Genomic DNA, 19,908 nt, shown 5'->3' with positions numbered 1-19,908 from the left:
GAAAAATAAATTTGAAATACTCCATAACGGTGTCCAGTGGCATAGAATAATTCTCTCTCTCTCTCTCTCTCTCTCTCTCTCTCTCTCCGTATATATATTGAAAAATCCATGAAATTAAAAATGAGACTTTAAAAGCTTGCGGAACTCACACATTTCTATAATATTGATAGATAGATACAGACAATTTGGTAGTAACATAATAAACAGGCTTTTGTGGAAGTTGAGCGCTTCATACACCACTACCTTAATGTGGCAGTATACCTTAATCTCACATATGGATGAAATAATAGATTCTATAGAACCCAACCATTTCGCATTTCACCAAACCTCTAGGGAAATGACTGGATAATTTTTTTTCAGTCAAACAGAAATTGGACAACTAGATAATTGATTACATACCAAACGGTACCACTTGTGTTGATCTTAACAAAGAGTAATGCCATCTGAACATACATAGATTAATCCCACATATCGATCAAGGGCTTCTAGTTTTTGACTGCCTTTCAAAACAATCTTCTATTTGAAAAACACAAAGATACAAAAAGGCTCAACCTTGTGTACATGCAACTGATAAATAGTGGGGAACCTGATCAACATCTAACGACCAACAAAATGAACTCATGAGTAAACAGGTACAAAGAAGTCATCAAAATTGATTAACATAAAAAGGAACTACATGTCGAAAACTTGGATTATCATTCTCTCGACTCATCCATAGGTTCAGCTTCCGTTGACTCCTCAGCTTTATCACCCTTCTTACCTGGCAACATAAACGACCAAGACTTGTAAAACTGTAGACAAGATTTTGAATGCATGCTTAAATGGGTTGTTCCAGAATCCCAGCATACCTTTCTTCTTCTTCCCTCCGCCTTTTTTCTTTGTTTTTGTTCCCAATGCTAACCAAGCTTTGATTTCTGGGTCATCTATTGTTTTACTAGGTTGGAGATCCTGTAGAGGATGGGACGTAATGCGATCCGATCCATTTGGCATTAGCAAAACAGTGAATTTGATATGGGCAACACAATCACCTGCAAAACAAAAACAAATTTTAAACTATTAAACCAATTTTTTTTTTTTTTTTTGAATATAACCAAAATGTTGTAATCAACAGACATAATCCAACTGGCATAGCAGTAGCATCCAGAAGTTCACTTCCAGAGTTTGAACCAGCCAGAAATTTCTTACCAGGCTTCTCGTGAAGAACAGGATATGGTTGCAACAAATCATGGTTGACACATTCTAACAATCCCAACCGAGCACGTTTCTCTTCCAAAGCCCTGTCATTTTTCGATATTCCAGTGCAGTTAGGGCAAAAGATAAAGGACATGAAGGCAACATGTGAACTGATAGGCAACATGTGAACATCAAACAAACCTTGCTGTAAACGGCATGATAGGAAATTTCTGGCTGATCTCACTGAATATGAACCTAGATGCTTTCATCTTCAAGTGATAGTTCTTGTCAACAGCTCTTTTGTATATAGTTGTCTGTTTCTCATCTAATAGCTTGGGCTGCAGATTCGATACCAAAAGATGAGGAGCAAAACAAGAGAAGATAAGACTGATCTTGTTGCCTACATATAAAAGGCATGATTACCTTGCCTTCACCTGTGCTCGTGACTATGTCAATCGCGTAAACTTCATTCTCCTCAAACTCTGCATCATCAACTCTGGTCTCAGGATTTGAAATACTCAGAACAACCTTGTTTCCATCAATCACAAACTGTTTTAACTGGTGACTGAGGACACCTTCGACAATTTTGCAGTCATAGGCAGCAGCAACCTTCTGAATTGCATCTGTTACATCTTTATTCTGTGCAATGAACAAAGAGATTAGGCGACTGAATTAAAGGGTACGTAAAAAATCTACCCATCATCTAAATTAACACCAACAATAATCAAAATGGGCAACAGTAGAACAAGCTTGCAGTTGATAAAGTTCAGAAAACAAATGAAGCTCCTAACTAGGTAAGAATAGTGTTCCATTCCCAGTGTCTGTATTTAGATGTTAGTCAGGTAACATCAATAAAGAAATTATTGCCCTATCAGAGTAACTATGACAAAAAGCCTCATTTGGAATGTCCTTCCATAGCTTCTGACAAGTATTCATCATATAGAGGCACTATAATTTCCACTCCCATGTAGACGCGTGAGCAGAAGCTTCATGAAATTCTCAGTGACATCCACCTCACTCATGGTCATATGATTAGATTTCCCAACACTGAGGCAACCAAATCATTTGAAGAGCTTAGGACATGTCAGCTTCGACATAAGTGGTAGTAAGAATAGGAAAAAAATGCTTCACGTGTGACAAATGCCTAGTACATAAATCTGATCAATAATTGTGCACTGAAGTGGGAAGGATAAAGCTTCAACCACTCAACAAAGTTTTCTTTCGTTTACTAAAAGGATTTCGGCACATGTGGGAATGTTGGTATCAGTATTAAAGAACAACATCAACCCAAATCATCCCAAGTATGGCCAAGTACAATATAGGCAACAGGGAAAAAGAGGAAATCAAGAAGTAATTGATCACCTCGGCAAAGTTGCCTCCATGCAAATTGCATGTGCCGTTTTATTATTTAGACTATTGTACACGACATGTTACCCATTTCCATTCATTCTCATGCAAATGGTGTTCCCCTATCAGAGTAACTATGACAACAGCATCATATGGAAGATAATCCATAGCTAATTGGCAATATTCATCATATAGGGGAAGCTGAAAGGACTTACAAGAGCATAATAAGACACACAAAGACAATCAACAAAATTTCAGTACTAGTTGGTACCCCATTGATCTAGCTACAGCCGAAGTTTCATTTAAAGATCAATAACAGATGTTGGGTACTTCTCGTATTGAAGAAAGCAAGTCTTGCAGCATGAAAAGAAGGAAACCCACAAAAACTATCTAATCAAACCTACAGAATGCAACTGATCCGTACATCCCTGTAGCTTACAAAATGAACCAATCTACTCAAACTCAACTCGTGTTTGGTAAGTCAAAAGCCCATTTGAAATGAGCTTTCAAAGCATAAACCAATAGTGCATTGTGGAGAGCGCGTTGTTGTCAGTAAAGTTACCCAAATGCACATAACTCTGAGATTTAACCAGAGTCTTCATAAGACGCAAGTAAACTTTAATGCACTTTTATTTGACAATTAGCGGCGTACAACACAAATCATTGCACATACATCTTACTTGATTATTATCAAATTTCAGACAAACAATTTCCTAAACTATAATTGATTATGTACATGCTTCAGCAGAATTATCCTTGTATGCAATTAAACAGTGGAATGAAATTAATCCATTTGAGAGTACTCGTATCAAATAAGGGCATATCAGGTCAGCACAACATAAAATTCCTCGTCTGAAGAATATTTACCTTTCTTCCCGGCCTGACAAGCCTCAATGCAACTTCAGCTGCAGTATTTGCCGCAGCAATAACATCAGCTTGCCTACCAGTCACTGGTCCGTCCTTAAGGACATGAGTATGCGCAACAACAGCAATGAAACCATCTATGTGACACCCCATATCACTGCAGTCAAATGAAAGTACATCATTATCCTCTTGCAGTAGCACCATCTCTCCACTCACAATACACACACATAATACATATGATACTTTCAAGGGAACTTACATCTTCAACATATCACCTTCTTCCAACACTGTCTCGTCACTGGCAAGCGGAGAGAAATGGCAAACAGTGTTGTTTACAGAAATACATGTGGGGAATGCAACCCCTCTTTCAATCTTCTTCTTGACGTTTTTATACATATTGCCAGATTGCCTGTATTCATCAGATATGCAACATTATTTAAGATAATAAAAAAAAAAGGACCAACTGTTGTAAAATATAAACTTCCTCTACTCATCATATAAAGGCAGAACATACTCTCGGATAAAGGAATCGCTTTTTTCGCAGATGTCAACAATCTTAGCCTTTGGTTTACATTCTGACAGTACCAATTGCAAAGCCTCTGCATGTATAAAAGTTTCACAAATTTGCTCAACTTGGTCATCAAAAACAAGCTGCCTACCCCCATAAAAACACTTACATTCAGAACGAAAAAAGCACATACAACCACAAAATCAACATGACCCATACTGGCTATCATCAATTCATCATCTATAGACGTATCAATTCATATTTGTCGTGAGGTTAGTTTTAAGCTGCATCTATACTTATTATATGCATTCATATACACTTGTAAATATTAGCAGCGGAAAAAAAATACACTTGCAGATACATATGCAACAATATACAACATATATATTATGCTACCCCACATAAAAACAACAGATTTCCATTTACCATCAAGGACAATGAAACAAACAGACCTACCACAAGAATCTAAACACCATTCTGTGAATATCTAGCTATCTACCTTTCCATCCAATCCAATCTCATTCCATTATTCCCTTAGGACACTGAGGTATATAAAACGAGAACTCAAAATGAAGTATTTTCTGTCAAAAAAAAATACAAACTTTTTCCCGCAAGTTACAAGATATTGAGTTTTTTACTTATATGGGAAAATGTTTGAATATCTTTTTCAAAAAATGCCTTCTTTTTGCAGACTGGACAGTCTTTTTGGGACCGATGGAGTAATATCTAGGCATTACATTTTCATTTGTCCTCTTTCTTTCGGAGAACTGCTGATGTTAGTTATAACCTACATGAATACCAACATGCACACACAATTTCTTTCATGTACACATGAATATATACACAAATACATATATAATCATAAACATCTACAGAGAGAGAGAGAGAGAGAGAGAGAGAGAGAGAGCTAACTGTTAACGATCTCAGCAGCGCTCTTGTATTTGGTGACGACTTCAGGAGACGAGAGATCCAACTCCTTCTCCTCCCTTTCCTCGTCCGACATCGTTTCAGGATAAATTCACACAACTGCGATAATCTAAACGAAAACGAAAATAAAAATCAAGAAATAACAGAAAAACAAAAAGAAATACCCATCAGCTCAAACCGTTCCCCACACACGAATACGCGATACAATCTGACAAATCCATCAACGAAATGGAAAAATCAAGAGAACACTTAGCTCACGCGATATATATAATTGATTCGACGAAATCGAAAAAAACCCTCACCAGTGGTTCGAAATCGGCGAGCTAGGGTTACAACAGTTTTAGGGTTTTCTCGAATAGTGGTGTTGGGAAGCGGCGGATGAGTGGTTGCTCGACTCGCTCCAGTGTGAGTAAGGGTTTGAGGGTTACGCTGTGTTTTGTATTTATAGACGGAGGCTTCGCGTTACAGAGCGTCTGTTTTAGGGTTTTGGTTTATTTTAGTATTTTTATATAAAGCATTTTAGCTAGGGTTTTGAACTAGGGGTAGACGTGACCTTAATTTGAACCCATTTCAGCGATCAGAGTCGTTCAATTCGTAGAATTTGTGCAGGAGATCGTAGATGTCAATAACGTAATCGGTTTATAGTCATATCATGAATCCATGATGACTCATTTGTTCAGTTTTGAATGAAGGTTAGACGTGAACTTAATGAAATTCCGATTGAAGCAAAAAAAAAAAAGATGCGAACAAAATTTGAACCCATTTTAGTGATCGAAGTCATTCATTTTTATAGAATTTGTGTACAAGATTGTAGATGTTGATAACATGATCGGTTTTATAGTAATATCACGAATCTATGATGACTCATTTGTTCAAAAAAAAAACATGAATGATTTATTTGTTTTGTCATGTTATTCGTTTGTTTAGTAAAACCAATGCAAAGTTATCAATGTCCGATAAACTGTGCACGTCTTCTTCTGAGCTTTTTCGCAAAGGTGAATGTGAATTCCAGTGATCGGAAATTGTTTTGTATTAATCTATTTATAAAAAAAATATTTATCGACATATGTAAGTACATCATGATGACTCATTCATTCATAACAATCGATCGCGTATTTTTATGGTGTGTTTTTAATGTCATATAAATCGTCTACTTCAATAAGAAAAATGTAAAAGAACCATAATTAGTTAATTACTCATGTTTGATTAAAATTATTTTCGTGTGTGAATATTAGTATTTTAGTGTGTGACCATTTCATCAACATCAAAATGGGCCTAAAGGTGAACTAACGTCGACCCATGAGATTAGAGTAACAAAATGCGAGCACCCAAGAGATTACTATTATCAGAAGACACGTTACTGTATCTCTCAGATTCTTAATAAACTGGAGTAAATTTGTGGCACTTGTGAGATTACCTTAATAAAATAAATAAAATAAAACCGTATTTGGGGTGTTTTACTGTGGGGATTAATATTCCATTTTTAGGTGCCGGCACCTCGACTAACCTTGGAACCAATTCCACCTTTCACTAAGCAAACTGGATTGGGTTGTCATTTTGCGGCATGCAGAAGCGACGGCACTAACACGAACATGGATGCAAACACAGAGATTTGCTAAAAATTCAAATCGCAGAAAATAAACGAGTTTCGGGTGAGGTTTAGTGCGAACCCCAAGTCAAGCGGCTAACGTCAACTAGAGGTGTCAAACAACCGTTCTTTGTGCCATGCTGTGCTATTTACTTAATCGTGGCGTTTTTTTAATTGTATCGTGCCGTGCCCATGTCGGCACATCTCCAACCAAGTTTCGTCCGAAAGAAAAAAATTCCGAAAAGTGTAAAATATTTATCAACACAAAAAGTGTAAAATATTATGTTACAATATAAAAAAAGAAATTAATTTTTTTTTGGTATTAAAATTAGTATTTGGTGCGCCATGCCTGTGCCATGCCCGGAAGGCCCACTTTCGTGTTTGTGCTTGTGTCAGCCCGGCCTGTTTGACACCTCTAAGGTCAACCCATGTGGGTGATCAAAATTGTTACCCTCCCATCTCACAAAGTGAGAGACTGCAATACAGAAGCAGGAGACCATATGCCGTACATAATTTGTACATACCAACAACTCAAATTGCGAAAGTTACGATCCAAGGCAGTTGCAGAATTGGCTACTATGTAAGACACAGAAGACCACCAGGAATCGCAGTTTGGTTCTACCCACTTGAAAGTAAGAATGCTCCAACAAGGAGGTATTTGCAGTTATAAAATCAATCAATGGGAAGGTTTAGGCTATCGCAAATACCGAAACAATCAAAATACAAAACAGCAACTGAGAAGTGAAATCTTTACCAAAACTACAATGGGCAAGACTGACTGGTACAATTGCCGGTCAAAAAAAAAAGGACCGACTGACTGGTAAGAATGGATCAACCTCCCCTTTAGAGGAATGGCTTCGGAGTAGTAATCCACGGATGCCAGCTCAAGATTTCCGTCCTTGATCCTCGTGCGCATAGCAAATGATAATTTCGTTTAACAAAGCTCGATCTCCACCTCCCACAACCTCAGTCGGGTCCACGAATTACTTAACACGAAAAATGGAATAAGCTAGATTGAGGGAATTTTGTCCTGTCACCTCCTCTGCCCTTGAAGGAGAAGAATGGAGAAGATGATTCTTGGAGTAAACCCACATTTATCTTAGTTTGATTTGGTTTACCTCTTCCAACCTATAAGAGTTACGTTGAATTGAACTGAAATCTACCAAAAGCAGAAGTCCATGGATGGTACCTATAACGGTGTATTACGCATATATCTCCTCTCATAAAATCCAGTTATTTGGTCGGACACAGCCCACATGATGGCCTGGCCTGGTGGGATCCGCATAAGCCGAGGCAGAAGTCCCTTCCACAAGGCACGCAACCCTTCCTCGCTGTATATAGTCCTGATAGCATGGATCATGCCTTTGTACTTCAATTCACCACTGGGTGATCGGCTCTGGGCCATCAATCTTGTTTTGACAACATCGAAAGGGCCAGTGCACACCGGACCAGCAGTACCAGCAAGGAATCCTGATATCATAGACTGCCACGGTTGGAGGACTTTCCCATCACCTTCTTGTTTCTTCCATAAGAGCCCATCAAAGGCATTCTTAGCTGTAAACATGGCAGCTTGGTTAGTCCCATTGCGCATGACGGTTGGAGCAGCCCCCGCCCAGAGACCAAGGAGGCCTTCTTCACGAATGATCATACGAGCGCAGTGTATAGGGCCCTTATACTTTAGCAGCTCAGGGCTCAATCCTTTCTGTTGCTGCAATCTTATTTTAACCACCTGGACACATTGAAATTGATCAAAATTTACGCCGTCTTATATTGAGAAGGATAGATGTTCTAGGTTGTCATGAAAGTTAAGCAGTTCCATATTGAGAAAGTTCGAAGTGTTAAGATGTACCATAGATACCCTCGATTTGCTGCTCTACATTTTAGAAAGTGGAACAGTATAAGAAAGGCCAACTTCCAAACCTTGTGTGGACCTTGCTTCTCTTATGACTTTCTCTTACCTACCCTCTTGGTTAGGTTGGGCAGGGCTTTTGTGCTTCCGTTACTTGGAAAGACGGGAGCTCAGTATCTCATTCTTATGATAGGTCGTTTTGCTTAGGTCCACCAGAAAGTCAATGGGCAAATGTATATAAATAGGCGGTTTCATTTTTTAAAGTAAAACAACAAAGGCATGCATTCCTGCTCTTTGGTTAATGTTTTCAGTCTCATAGCATCTTTTGGATGCAAATCTGAAATAAGAAAAAGGAGAACCAGAAACCGACTGTTTCTACAGACAAAATCGTTCATTTCATCAGATTTGCGAGAAACCGAAAGAAACACTATATATCTGGCCAAAGATACAAAACTAACTCGATAAGCTACAAATTTAACCAAAACCAAAGAGATTAATAAATTAGAACAGATTAAATACTAAAAATAGACAATGTTTTTTCTGAAACCTCAGTGGGGTACAATAATCTGTAGTAATGGTTCAGGTATGAATTATTCACAACTATCATAGCAATAAGAACCAGTTCTAACAACTCAAGTAAAACACAACTATCGTAAGCTTCCAGTGATTAGACAAATAAGTAGAAAACCCACACTAGGTCAGCTTCTACGAATTTGTCAAATAAATAGAACAACCTCACTAGGTCGGCATTGAAGAACTTGGACATAATTATCACAAATAACCATCAACCAGTGCCAACTAAAGGACCGAATGACAGTTTGAGATTGGCGCTCTGACAGCATTGTGGGGTACATCAAAACGACATCGTCTTGATGCAGTTTCCATGCATTAAAACACATGTTGTGCATCAAAATGACAATGTTTCGACACACAACGCGGTGTTTTTATGACACCCATCCCCTGCCCAACATAAAACATGATAGCGCTGGACATGCCTACTTGATTATTCAAAAGAACGTCTTTTTTATTTACCTTATAAACAAAGCAGTTAGCACAAGGCCAAGTTGACATAGTAACATAGCCCAACTTAGAATCTGATTCATCCAAATCTTAATTATTCTAAGATGAATGGTCATCTTTTACAGCAATAACAGGCAGTTCTACATTCTAAAACCAAACACAATCATCGCCGCATTTCAGAACCCAATCCAATTGAGTCACAAAACTTTGCAATTCATCACTGCATTGTGTGAAATTGAGAATTTGAATAAAAATCAGCTTGAACACGTACCTTCCTAGCCAAATGATTTAACTCAATTTTTTCTAGAAAAATGCTATTCAGTCATGTTGCTATAGTTGTCAGATCACGCTTATTTCTTCTGCAGATTCCACACCAGGACCTAGGGCTGATGAACTCGAGCTCTTGTTCGTTTGTTTAAAGCCCGTTCAAGAGTGGCTTTTTACTTGTACAAGCTAATACTCAACAAACTTGTCCAGTTTATAAGCTTTAACAATTCTACTTGACATCGGTTCGATTAAAACCCGTTTGAGATTGACTCCCTCACAAACAAGAAGTATTTTTGAACTTCGTAAACCACACTTTGGACAATTAATTCGGCTCATGTATCATCTGGACCTATGAAAACAAGATATCAGATAGCAAAGGGACACGCGGGGAAAGCTTTGTGCCCATAGCAGCACCAAATCCTACAACAGTGCCTAACCAAACACATGCAATTTTCAGATATTGGGAACCAAACTAATCCAACCACATAATTTGAACAATTTTTCATTTTATAACCAAGTGTCCGGGCCAGCTTTTATGCGCTCCTCAACGCCATAAACCCACCGTCCACTATTCTTCGAGCTTGGCTCATTTACTAAAGGAGCAAAAAATTCGAGCTCAAGCTCGGCTCGTTTTTAAATGAGCCGAGCCCTAAATGAACCGACCCCAGCCTCTTTAAACGAAACGACCCTATAAAGCGAGCCGAGACTTTGGGATCCGACCGAGATTTTGAGTATTGAGCTTGGCTTAGTAAACGAGTCTAAAACTCGAGCTCGAGCTCAATGACCAAACGAAACGAACCGAGCAGGCCGAGCCTTAAGGAGCCGAGCCACGAGCAACGCGAGCAGCTCGGTTCGTTTGTAGCCCTAACGCAAATGCCAAATGACTAACCTCAAATGGCGTAACAATCACGAGAGCTTCAAGCACGCCAGCGCCAAACCCAGAAAAAACCCTCCCCGCGTTACTGAGCTTCCCCGTTTCCGAATCCTTCAACGCCGTCTGAAACATCGCATTGGACCCCATCCTCAGCGCGTACTTCAGCGTCAGGTGCGTCGCGAACGGTGTCAGCCCCTTCCACAGCGCCCGCACGCCCTCCGTGCGGGCCACGGTGGTGCCGCAGTGGACGATCCCCTTGTACGCGCCGGACCGGTCCAGCTGCAGCCGGGTCTTGATGACGTCGATGGGCTGCAGGCAGCAGGCCTCCACGGTTCCTCCGATCGAGCCCGATATAGCCTTCATGTAGGGAGGGATGGACTGGTTGGGTTTCTTCTGGTCTTTTTGGTCGGCCATTGAGGGGCCCAATTGAGAGGAATTTAGGGTTTTGTTGGGATGAAGAAGAAGAAGGAGAAAGTGGGTTCTTGTTCTCTCCTCCTCCTGCTCAGTTGGGATTTTTCTATGAGTACATTTCTACGGAGATGGCGCTCTGGATCTCAGAAATGGAGCCAGCCAGCAGCAGAACAGCGATTTTCTTGGTATTTTATAGAAAGTCTACTTGCACACAGAATCGTGCACACATTGACTGTAGTGTGGGGTCTACTACGGATTCTACGCCAATCGAAAGTGCGAAATCAAAATTAAAATCAAAATCGACTTCCTCTTCATCTTCGTCTTCGTCTTCGTCTTCTTCCGCGCGAAAATACTATAGGCACATCACTTAGAGCGAGGGCCGCAAACGAAACAAGCCGCTCGCGAGCAGTTCGCAGTTCGATTCATTAGTGGCTCGTTCAAGCTTAATTCAGAAGTTAAACGAATAAGCTCAAGCCGATTTTTTCGGCTTGTTTTGTAAACGAGCCGAGCTCAAGCTACGATAAGTTCGGCTCGAGTCGGCTCGCGAGCCAAGGTATATACACGTAAGTTTAGGATTTTTATTGTTATTTCATAATTTGTTCTTTTCGTTTTCAATTTTCAGTCAACCAAGAGAGGCGAGAGCACACGCACACATGTACACCCCCGCTCCATAGGAAAATGAAAGATATATACCTTCAAAATATTTTTGGTTGTATTAGGCCTATGCAAGGATATATATACATTTTTCGTTGGTCCGTTGAGATTCGTGAACAATCTCGAGCTCGAGTCAAGCCAAGGCCCGCTCGGCTCGAACTCGACTCATTAAGTTTTCACTGAACTCGAGCTCAAGCTCGTGTTCGGTAAAAAGTTAATAAACAAGTTTGAACACAGTAAAACTCGGCTCGCATGCAGCCCTACTTAGAACCACAACTTAACCACATCAGCTGAGGTGGCAGCCTATTTATAAAAAGAAAAAAAAAGAAAGAGAAAGAGAAATCAAAATCGACTTCTCTTCGTCTTCATTTTCTTCCGCACCCATAACATAACGAAGAGAGAGCAAGAGAGACGACGGCGACCTCAACCCAGACCAACCGGCCAACACCACCACCACCGGCAACCTCCGCAACCATCGCGCCTCCCAGCACCGACATTGACCACCACCAGTGGCAATTTTTGCTGGAGAAAGGGTCTAGTGTCCGATAAAGACGGAGCCACCATAAGGGTTTATGGGGGCTACGGCCCCGTGTTGTTTTGGGTTTTTTTTTAAAATTTTAATATTATTTTTAGTCTTTTTTTTTTGTTAAGAATTATATTTTATATTGAGTGTTATTTAAAAGATTTAAATGCTTTAAGAATGTGTTTGTTTTGGGTCTCAAAACCCAATTCCGCACTTTGCTCATGGTCTCCCATAAGTTTTTTTTTCAATTATTAATCTTGTTTCTCTTTCTATCTCTCCTACCCCAAAATAACCTCCCTCATAATCTAAACCAAACAATTTTTGAAATTTCAAAACCTTATTGTTATAGTTTGGCACCCGCTTACAAAAGTTTGATTCCGTCCCTAGTGTCCGACCACGCACCACTAGCGTCTCTCTCTCTCTCTCTCTCTCTCTCTCTCTCTCTCTCTCTCTCGTGTATGGAGACACTGGTGGTGCGTGGTCGCGTCAGTGGACCCTTTCTTTGATGAAAATTGCCGCTAGTGGTGGCCAACGTCGGTGCTGGGGAGGCGCAATGGTAGCGGAGGTCGCCGATGGTGGCGATGGAGGCGGAGGTCACCGATGGTCGTGGTGTTGGCTGGTTGGTCTGGGCTCAGGTCACCGTCCTCTCTCTTGCTCTCTTCGTTATGTTTTGGGCGCGGAAGAAGATGAAGAGGAAGTCGATTTTGAATTTGATTTCTCTTCTTTCTTTTCTTTTTAAATGAGCTGCCACCTCAGCTAATGTGGTTGAGGTGTGGCTCTAAGTGATGTTCCTGTAGTACTTTTGGCGTGTGAATAATTCGAGCCATTTATCCGTTGTAAAATGTTTTTTTAAGGCTCTCGTGAACAATCAACTCAATCCAATACGTATAGGTACTCAATCCGAACATTTAACTTTTCAAGATCTTGAAAACTATATGAAAAGTTAGATGATTAAATCTAACACTTGTAAATATCGAATTGTGCTGATTTTTTTGGAGGAGCCTTTGAAAAAATATTTTACGTCTAACGAATGACTTGAATCGCTTGTGTAGGACTAGAGTCAATCTCATAACGCGATCTGTTCACAATCTCTGTGCAAGCAGTCGGGTTGCTAAATTTAATACTCAAATCATTGGAAATTTTCAAAAAAGGTTGACGACAAAGTAGAAATTTCTAGTAATATACTCCGACAATTCAACAACCACAATAGAAATACAAATGGGTGTTTTTCAAGCCACGAAATTCATATTATATTGTTGCGTTTGCGCTGAAATTCGAGACGATTTTCATCTTATTGTACAAATTTGGTCCCATTCTACTAAAGTTATTATTTTTAAGTATTTATTTTTTATTTTACAAGATAGATTATTCTCTAACAATATATCACTTTTAATTTAAAAAATAAGTACTTGTTTGAAAAATGAGTACTTGTTTCCCTTAGCGTAACGGAACCTTAATGAAATGAAAAGTCCAAATTAATTTGGTCAGAATTCAAAGAAAAACACAACTTATTGGTTAGAGACTCAAATCAAAGCCCTATATAAGTTTTAATTAAAAATTAAATTTCGTGTGGGTCTTGTATGGGAGGTGCCAATAGTCTAATAGATAAACTATATTATTAGCGAAAACACTGTAGGAATTAGGATGGGTTCGTCCTTGCCCTTGCTGGTTCATTTGAGTCTCGATTGAATATATAGTACTGTATCAAAATATATCCATTAAGAGAATGTACGGAAATTCTACTCGATCGGATCTCGGCAAGAACTAAGTGTAAAAATCCAATTATGGAGTCAATAATTTTAGAAAGTGAAATAAAACTTTTAGATCAAACTTTCATCGATATGATGTGTATTTGATTTTAGGATTAGGAGGAGGTCCCCCGGAGGATGCCACAATTTTTTTCCTATCTTGTGAAAACAACTTAATAGGAAAAATAGCCACATTTTTTTCCCTATCTTCTATCGATATAAAGTATAAACCATAAGGTGGCTAATCCATAAAGTAGCCGTTGTGACGTTGCTCAACAAAGTAAATCTTTTTTTTTCTCTTTTTGATCAACTTGGATCAATTAAAAAACAAAAACTTGGATCAATTAAATCATTACATAGAGATTTGACACACACAAAAAAAAAAAACCAAAAACAAAAACCAGCAAAAACTTGGATGAATGAGCTTAAATTTCCAGATCTATTGGTGGAGATTATTTCGATGTTCAAGCCAAAAAATAACTATCGAAGGGCTTGTAGCTGAGGAGTTACCTCCTGGTCCTCTAACAAGGAAGACCGTGGTTCGAGCCTCAGTAGAGACCCATGAGCCTCGGCCAAGGTGTTTGGGGTTCTGGGCTACTTCTGAAATTCCGTGGACAAATTCACTGAGCCCCATTTACGTTAGTGGTTCACTTCTGCAACACAAGTTATTCATTAGCATGAATTACATGCAAAATTGGCTCAATTTGTGAACCAAAAACATTATTGAAAACACCACAAACACAACTTATTCATCCATAATCGATCACAAGCTATTTACACTAGTGAATAAGTTATTCATTAGCATGAACAACAAACCAAAATTGACACAATTTATTCACCAAAAATATTAGCGTGAAGTGAACACCCCCTTAAAACTCCACTCCACCGCTAACCCAGGGGAAAAAAAAAAAAGAGAGGCAAAAAATGACAATGGCTGGATACTTGGCGCGCGCACACACATACAAACAGCCATCATCGACTCTCGCCAATCAATCGCCACAGGTTTACTCGTGTACCAGGTGCTGCATTTCTTCCATGTTAGGAAAGAGGCCGGTGATGCTATACAAGCGAAACTTCGGAACATCTTATTGTACAAAATAATGCAGACTTTTGCAGTTCTCTTAATGCAATTCAAAAGACTTTGTTAGGAATAGGGGTGGGCATCGCGATGCCGTGTTTTGTCGTGTTCGTGTCTTGTCATTTCGTATTCGTGACAGAATTCTCTCCCAATCTGTTTAATTTTTCGTGTTAGCATGCCGTGTCGTATTCGTGTTGTGTGTCAGAAATAGCCGACATTAATCCGCTAACTTCATGTTGTGTTATTGTGTCCTTTCGTAAATTCTCACCCTGCGTCGTGCCGTGTCATGTCATCTCGTGTTCGTGTCAAAATTCTCTCAATCTTAACCCGACCTGTTTAGCTTTTTGTGTTATCGTGTTGTGTCATATTCGTGTTCCGTGTTAAAAATAACTGACCCAAATCTGCTAATTTCGGGTTGAGTTCGTGTAGTGTCCGAAATTCCCACCCCTAGTTAGGAACATGCGGAAAGAGAGGCACGCCAGTGGTGAAATTATTTACTCCGTATTTATTTTCCGAAAATTTATATTTTTGCCCAGTCACCAACCAATTGTAACAGTATAAAATGACTTTAGGGGTCTGACCTCTCATAAAAATGTCTTTTGAGGAGGTCTTCGGCATATAATTAGTGTATGATTACCACCCAATTTTCTTAGTTGTTTGGAAAGGTCCACTCCAACAGCTTGCGCTTGATTAGGGTTTTATTGACCTCAATGATTCTCAATTATTGTTGTTGGTGATGAAACTGAAGCTAGAAGTATTTGGCAGGTGGAAGTATAAGTCAAGTGTCTGGATCAAGTTTTGTGTCCTGGACTATACAGTTCATACACCTAAGAAAACCAATGCGCAGACAATTGCATGAGATCAGAATACAAAAACCAAAAAGGAAAGCCAAACAATATCAACATATAATGACCGGCGCATTATGAAAGTGCAAAAATCATACCACGAATTAAAATGGTTAGATTTTTTCTGCAATAAAGGTATGTCGTTGAAGATATCTGTCTGTCACCGATTTTTCTGTCGAATTTCCGTTGGAGACTTGACGAAGAAGTATCACTAGACTGACGGATCAAGACCGGCCACAATAGTTTAGTGTTCAGTTTTAGGGTAATCATAATAGGGAGAAAACCCATTAGAGTTAATTTCATTCAACGTAAAAAATATATATACAAGCTGTATAATAATTGCACTACGGTCCTAGATACTTAAACTAATTACATGATAAGATCCATATAATTACACTAGATACAAATAGATCCATCATCTAACACTCCCCCTCAAGTTGGTGCGAACATATCAATCAAGCCCAACTTGAACACAATATGATGAAAACTCTTGCTACCCAGCCCTTTTGTGAATATATCAGCTAACTGATCTTCAGATCTCACAAACGGCATACATATCAAACCCTCGTTCAATTTTTCCTTGATGAAGTGTCGATCAATCTCTATGTGCTTCGTTCTGTCATGCTGAACGGGATTATGAGAAATGTTAATGGCAGCTTTATTGTCGCAATAAAGTTTCATCGGAACACTATCAGCAAATCCCAAATCAAGTAACAAAGTTTGGAGCCACAAGAGCTCACAAACACCATTAGCCATAGCTCTATATTCAGCTTCTGCGCTAGACCTAGCGACTACCGATTGCTTCTTACTTCGCCAGGTAATCAGATTACCCCCAAGGAAAGTGCAATAACCAGAAGTAGAGCGCCTATCATCCACAGAACCAGCCCAGTCAGCATCAGTGAATGCCTCCAATCGCAAATGGCCATGATTAGAGAACAAAATTCCTTTTCCTGGAGCTGATTTTAGATACCTCAAAATACGATAAACTGCATCTAGATGTGAAGTACGAGGATCATGCATAAACTGACTAAAAACACCTACTGCATAAGTAATATCTGGTCGAGTGTGGGCCAAGTATATTAGTCGACCCACAAGTCGCTGATACCTCTCTTTATCAGTACGCTCCCCCACATCTCCACTAAGATGATGATTCGCCTCAATAGGAGAATCTGCAGGTCTACAGCCCAACATGCCTGTCTCTTCCAAAAAATCAAGTATATACTTGCGTTGGGAAATAAAGATACCTCTATCAGACCTCGCTACTTCCATTCCAAGGAAGTATCTCAATGATCCCAAGTCCTTAATCTCGAACTCTTGAGCTAGACGAGACTTAAGGTTATGAATCTCACTCACATCGTTGCCTGTCATTATTATGTCATCAACATAAACAATAAGGACATCAATCTTACCATTACTTCGCCGAATAAACATCGTATGATCTGCATGGCTCTGCTTGTAACCAAAACTCAGCATAGCCTTAGAAAATCTGCCAAACCAGGCTCTAGGTGACTGCTTCAGCCCATAAAGTGCCTTCTTTAATCTACACACCTTTCCTTCACTTGCAAGAAAAGAGAAACCTGGTGGAATATCCATATAAACTTCCTCCTCTAAATCACCATGGAGAAATGCATTTTTCACATCAAACTGTTGAAGAGGCCAATTCAAATGGGCAGCACACGAGAGAAGAGCTCGCACAGAATTCATCTTCGCTACCGGAGCAAACGTCTCCTCATAGTCAATACCATAAGTTTGAGTAAAACCTCGGGCAACAAGCCTTGCCTTGTATCTCTCAACTGTACCATCAGCCTTTTCTTAATAGTGAACACCCACTTGCAGCCCACTGGTTTCTTCCCTCCTGGAAGTGACACTAGATCCCAGGTGCCATTCTTTTTCAAAGCCGTCATCTCTTCTACCATAGCTCATTTCCACTTAGGTATCTTGAATGCATCCTGCCAATTCTGTGGAATAGATATAGAAGAAAGAGAAGAGACAAATGCATGGTACGAAGGAGACAAACGGTCATAAGAAACAAACTGTGAAATAGGATGTTGAGTACAAGATCTAACACCTTTTCGAATAGCAATAGGAAGATTGTCAGGATCCATAGGAGGAGGTTCAATAAGAGAAGAATCATTACCAGAAGAGTCAGTTGAGGAATTTGGAACTGGATTGGGTGATTGTGATTGACAAAGTGGTAACGTACATGAAGACTTTCCATTTTTCCGTCTAGCATACCTCTATAAGCCAGCTCCCTGCAGTCGTTGTCGTGCAGGTAGTTGTTCCTCAATGTCACCACCAATATCATGTGTTTCCCTTTCAACAAATACTGGTTCCTCTCCAGTGTTTTCCTTCTCCCCTTCACTATGATCATAGAAAAATTTCTCCCCCTCACTATGATTATAAAAGGTAAACATCTCTTCCTCCTATTGATACTCCCCCTGAAGAGATGGTTTAGAGGGAGAATAAAAAACCTCTGTTTCCCAAAAGGTAACATCCATAGAGACAAACATCTTCCTTGAATAAGGATCGTAACACTTATAGCCTTTTTGGGTAGGAGAGTACCCAACAAAAATACACTTATGGGCTTTATGTCCTAGCTTGCCCCCAGAAGGTTTTGGGGTATGAACAAAACACACACAACCAAACACCCTAGGTGGAAGAGTCGTAACTCGACAACTGCTTGGCAGGCACTCAATAGGTGTTTTAAAATTAAGGACACTTGATGGCATACGGTTGATAAGATATGTAGCAGTTAAAATAGCTTCTCCCCATAAATATTTGGGAACATTCATAGTGAACAAAAGAGATCGAGCGACCTCAGCAAGATGACGATTTTTACGCTCAGCGACTCCATTTTGTTGTGGAGTGTCAACGCAAGTCGTCTGAAAAATAATACCATTATCATCTAGATATGTCCGAAAAATCTTATCAATATACTCAGTCCCATTATCACTCCGAAGAATTTTAATATGTGTATCAAATTGAGTGCACACCATCTTATGAAAAGATTTGAAGCAGGAAAATACTTCATTTTTTGACTGGAGTAAGTACACCCATGTGGCACGAGAATAACAATCAATAAAAGTAACAAATCATCGATAGCCCTTTAAAGAAGTAACAGGAGAAGGACCCCAAACATCAGAATGGATAACCATAAATGGAGAATCACTTCGTTTATTAATAGGTGCATAAAAAGAGCGTTTATGTTTTCCAAACTCACAGGCTTTACAAAAAAACTGATCCCTAGGACAATGTTTAACTAAAGTAGGAAAAAGTTTCTCTAATATCCCAAAAGAGGGATGACCCAATCTACGGTGCCACCGATGTAACAAAGAAAGAGTGGAACTCATATCTGCCCGTAGAGCTTGTCCACATGATAAAGATGGCTGAGATGGATGAGGTGCATGCTCCAGATAATAGATACCACCATGTGCTTTACCACTGCCAATCACCTTCCCCGTTTCCAGTTCCTGAAAGATACAATGAGTAGGAAAAAATGTCACAGAACAGTTTGCAGAATGTGTAAAACTACTAACTGAAAGAAGGTTAGTGGCAAAGTTTGGAATATGGCGGACTGAAGAGAGAGAGATAGAGGGAGAATAGCGAACGGAACCTTTCCCTGAAATAGCAGAGAACGATCCATCGGCAATTCGAACCTTATGCTTACCAGAACAAGTGGAATAAGAATCAAAAACAGAAGAACAACCTGTCATATGATCTGAAGCACCAGAATCGATAATCCAAGGAATACCAGAGGAGGCAGTAAATGCACTAGCTGGAATACCTGAATGAGCAAAATAGGATGCAGTAGGAGCTGCTGTGGAAGTAGGAGCTATAGTAGAGGAAGAATCAGCCTGAGCCATAAGACGCCTGAGAGCTTGCATCTCCCTCTGAGAGAAACCGCCAACAGAATCAGAAGGTGACTGAACTCCTGTACTGAACCCAGAATCAGACAAGGTAGCAAACTCTGAAACATGTGCCTGAGCCTGAGAACGCCCAGGACCACGACCTCGACCTCCACGTCCACTGCCTCGCCCACGAGAAGGACGACCATGTAACTTCCAACAGAAATCCTTGGTATGTCCAGTGTTGTGGCAATAATCACACTGGAGTGACATACGGTCTATGATCCCACTGGTAGTACCAGACTGAGACTTTCCACTGCCAGACCCAAACTGTCCCTGCGGAATAGCAACCAATGAAGAACGATCAGAAGTAGGAGCTTGTAACAT

The 19,908-nt window shown here is 39.8% G+C and overlaps 3 protein-coding genes across 4 annotated transcripts; all 3 read right to left on the bottom strand.

Moving 5' to 3' along the window:
* Positions 1-371: 371 nt before the first annotated feature.
* LOC131326028 (ERBB-3 BINDING PROTEIN 1) lies at positions 372-5,294 on the bottom strand. Of its 2 annotated transcripts, none has more exons than XM_058358575.1 (10): positions 5,122-5,294; positions 4,805-4,928; positions 3,899-3,983; positions 3,644-3,793; positions 3,388-3,541; positions 1,597-1,812; positions 1,375-1,511; positions 1,186-1,277; positions 849-1,028; positions 372-760 (listed from the first exon to the last, which is right to left on the bottom strand). In XM_058358575.1, the coding sequence occupies exons 2-10, from the start codon at positions 4,893-4,895 to the stop codon at positions 696-698; spliced, it is 1,170 nt and encodes a 389-aa protein (XP_058214558.1). In that variant the 5' UTR covers positions 4,896-4,928; positions 5,122-5,294; the 3' UTR covers positions 372-695. The 2 variants fall into 2 exon arrangements, with proteins under 2 accessions (XP_058214558.1, XP_058214557.1); XM_058358574.1 differs by having other exon boundaries at positions 4,805-4,918; positions 5,122-5,270.
* Positions 5,295-7,033: 1,739 nt separating this feature from the next.
* Positions 7,034-11,057, bottom strand: LOC131326030 (mitochondrial succinate-fumarate transporter 1). Its single transcript, XM_058358576.1, has 2 exons — positions 10,433-11,057; positions 7,034-8,136 (listed from the first exon to the last, which is right to left on the bottom strand). Exons 1-2 carry the CDS (start codon positions 10,829-10,831, stop codon positions 7,597-7,599), a joined length of 939 nt encoding a protein of 312 aa, XP_058214559.1. The 5' UTR covers positions 10,832-11,057; the 3' UTR covers positions 7,034-7,596.
* A 6,448-nt stretch (positions 11,058-17,505) lies between these two features.
* LOC131327947 (uncharacterized) lies at positions 17,506-19,908 on the bottom strand. The gene is made up of 2 exons (XM_058361066.1): positions 19,383-19,908; positions 17,506-19,146 (listed from the first exon to the last, which is right to left on the bottom strand). Exons 1-2 carry the CDS (start codon positions 19,906-19,908, stop codon positions 19,112-19,114), a joined length of 561 nt encoding a protein of 186 aa, XP_058217049.1. The 3' UTR covers positions 17,506-19,111.

Source organism: Rhododendron vialii, chromosome 5a, assembly GCF_030253575.1.
Source record: "Rhododendron vialii isolate Sample 1 chromosome 5a, ASM3025357v1".
Taxonomy (NCBI): Eukaryota; Viridiplantae; Streptophyta; class Magnoliopsida; order Ericales; family Ericaceae; genus Rhododendron; species Rhododendron vialii.
This window is presented reverse-complemented; position numbering and strand designations above follow the sequence as displayed.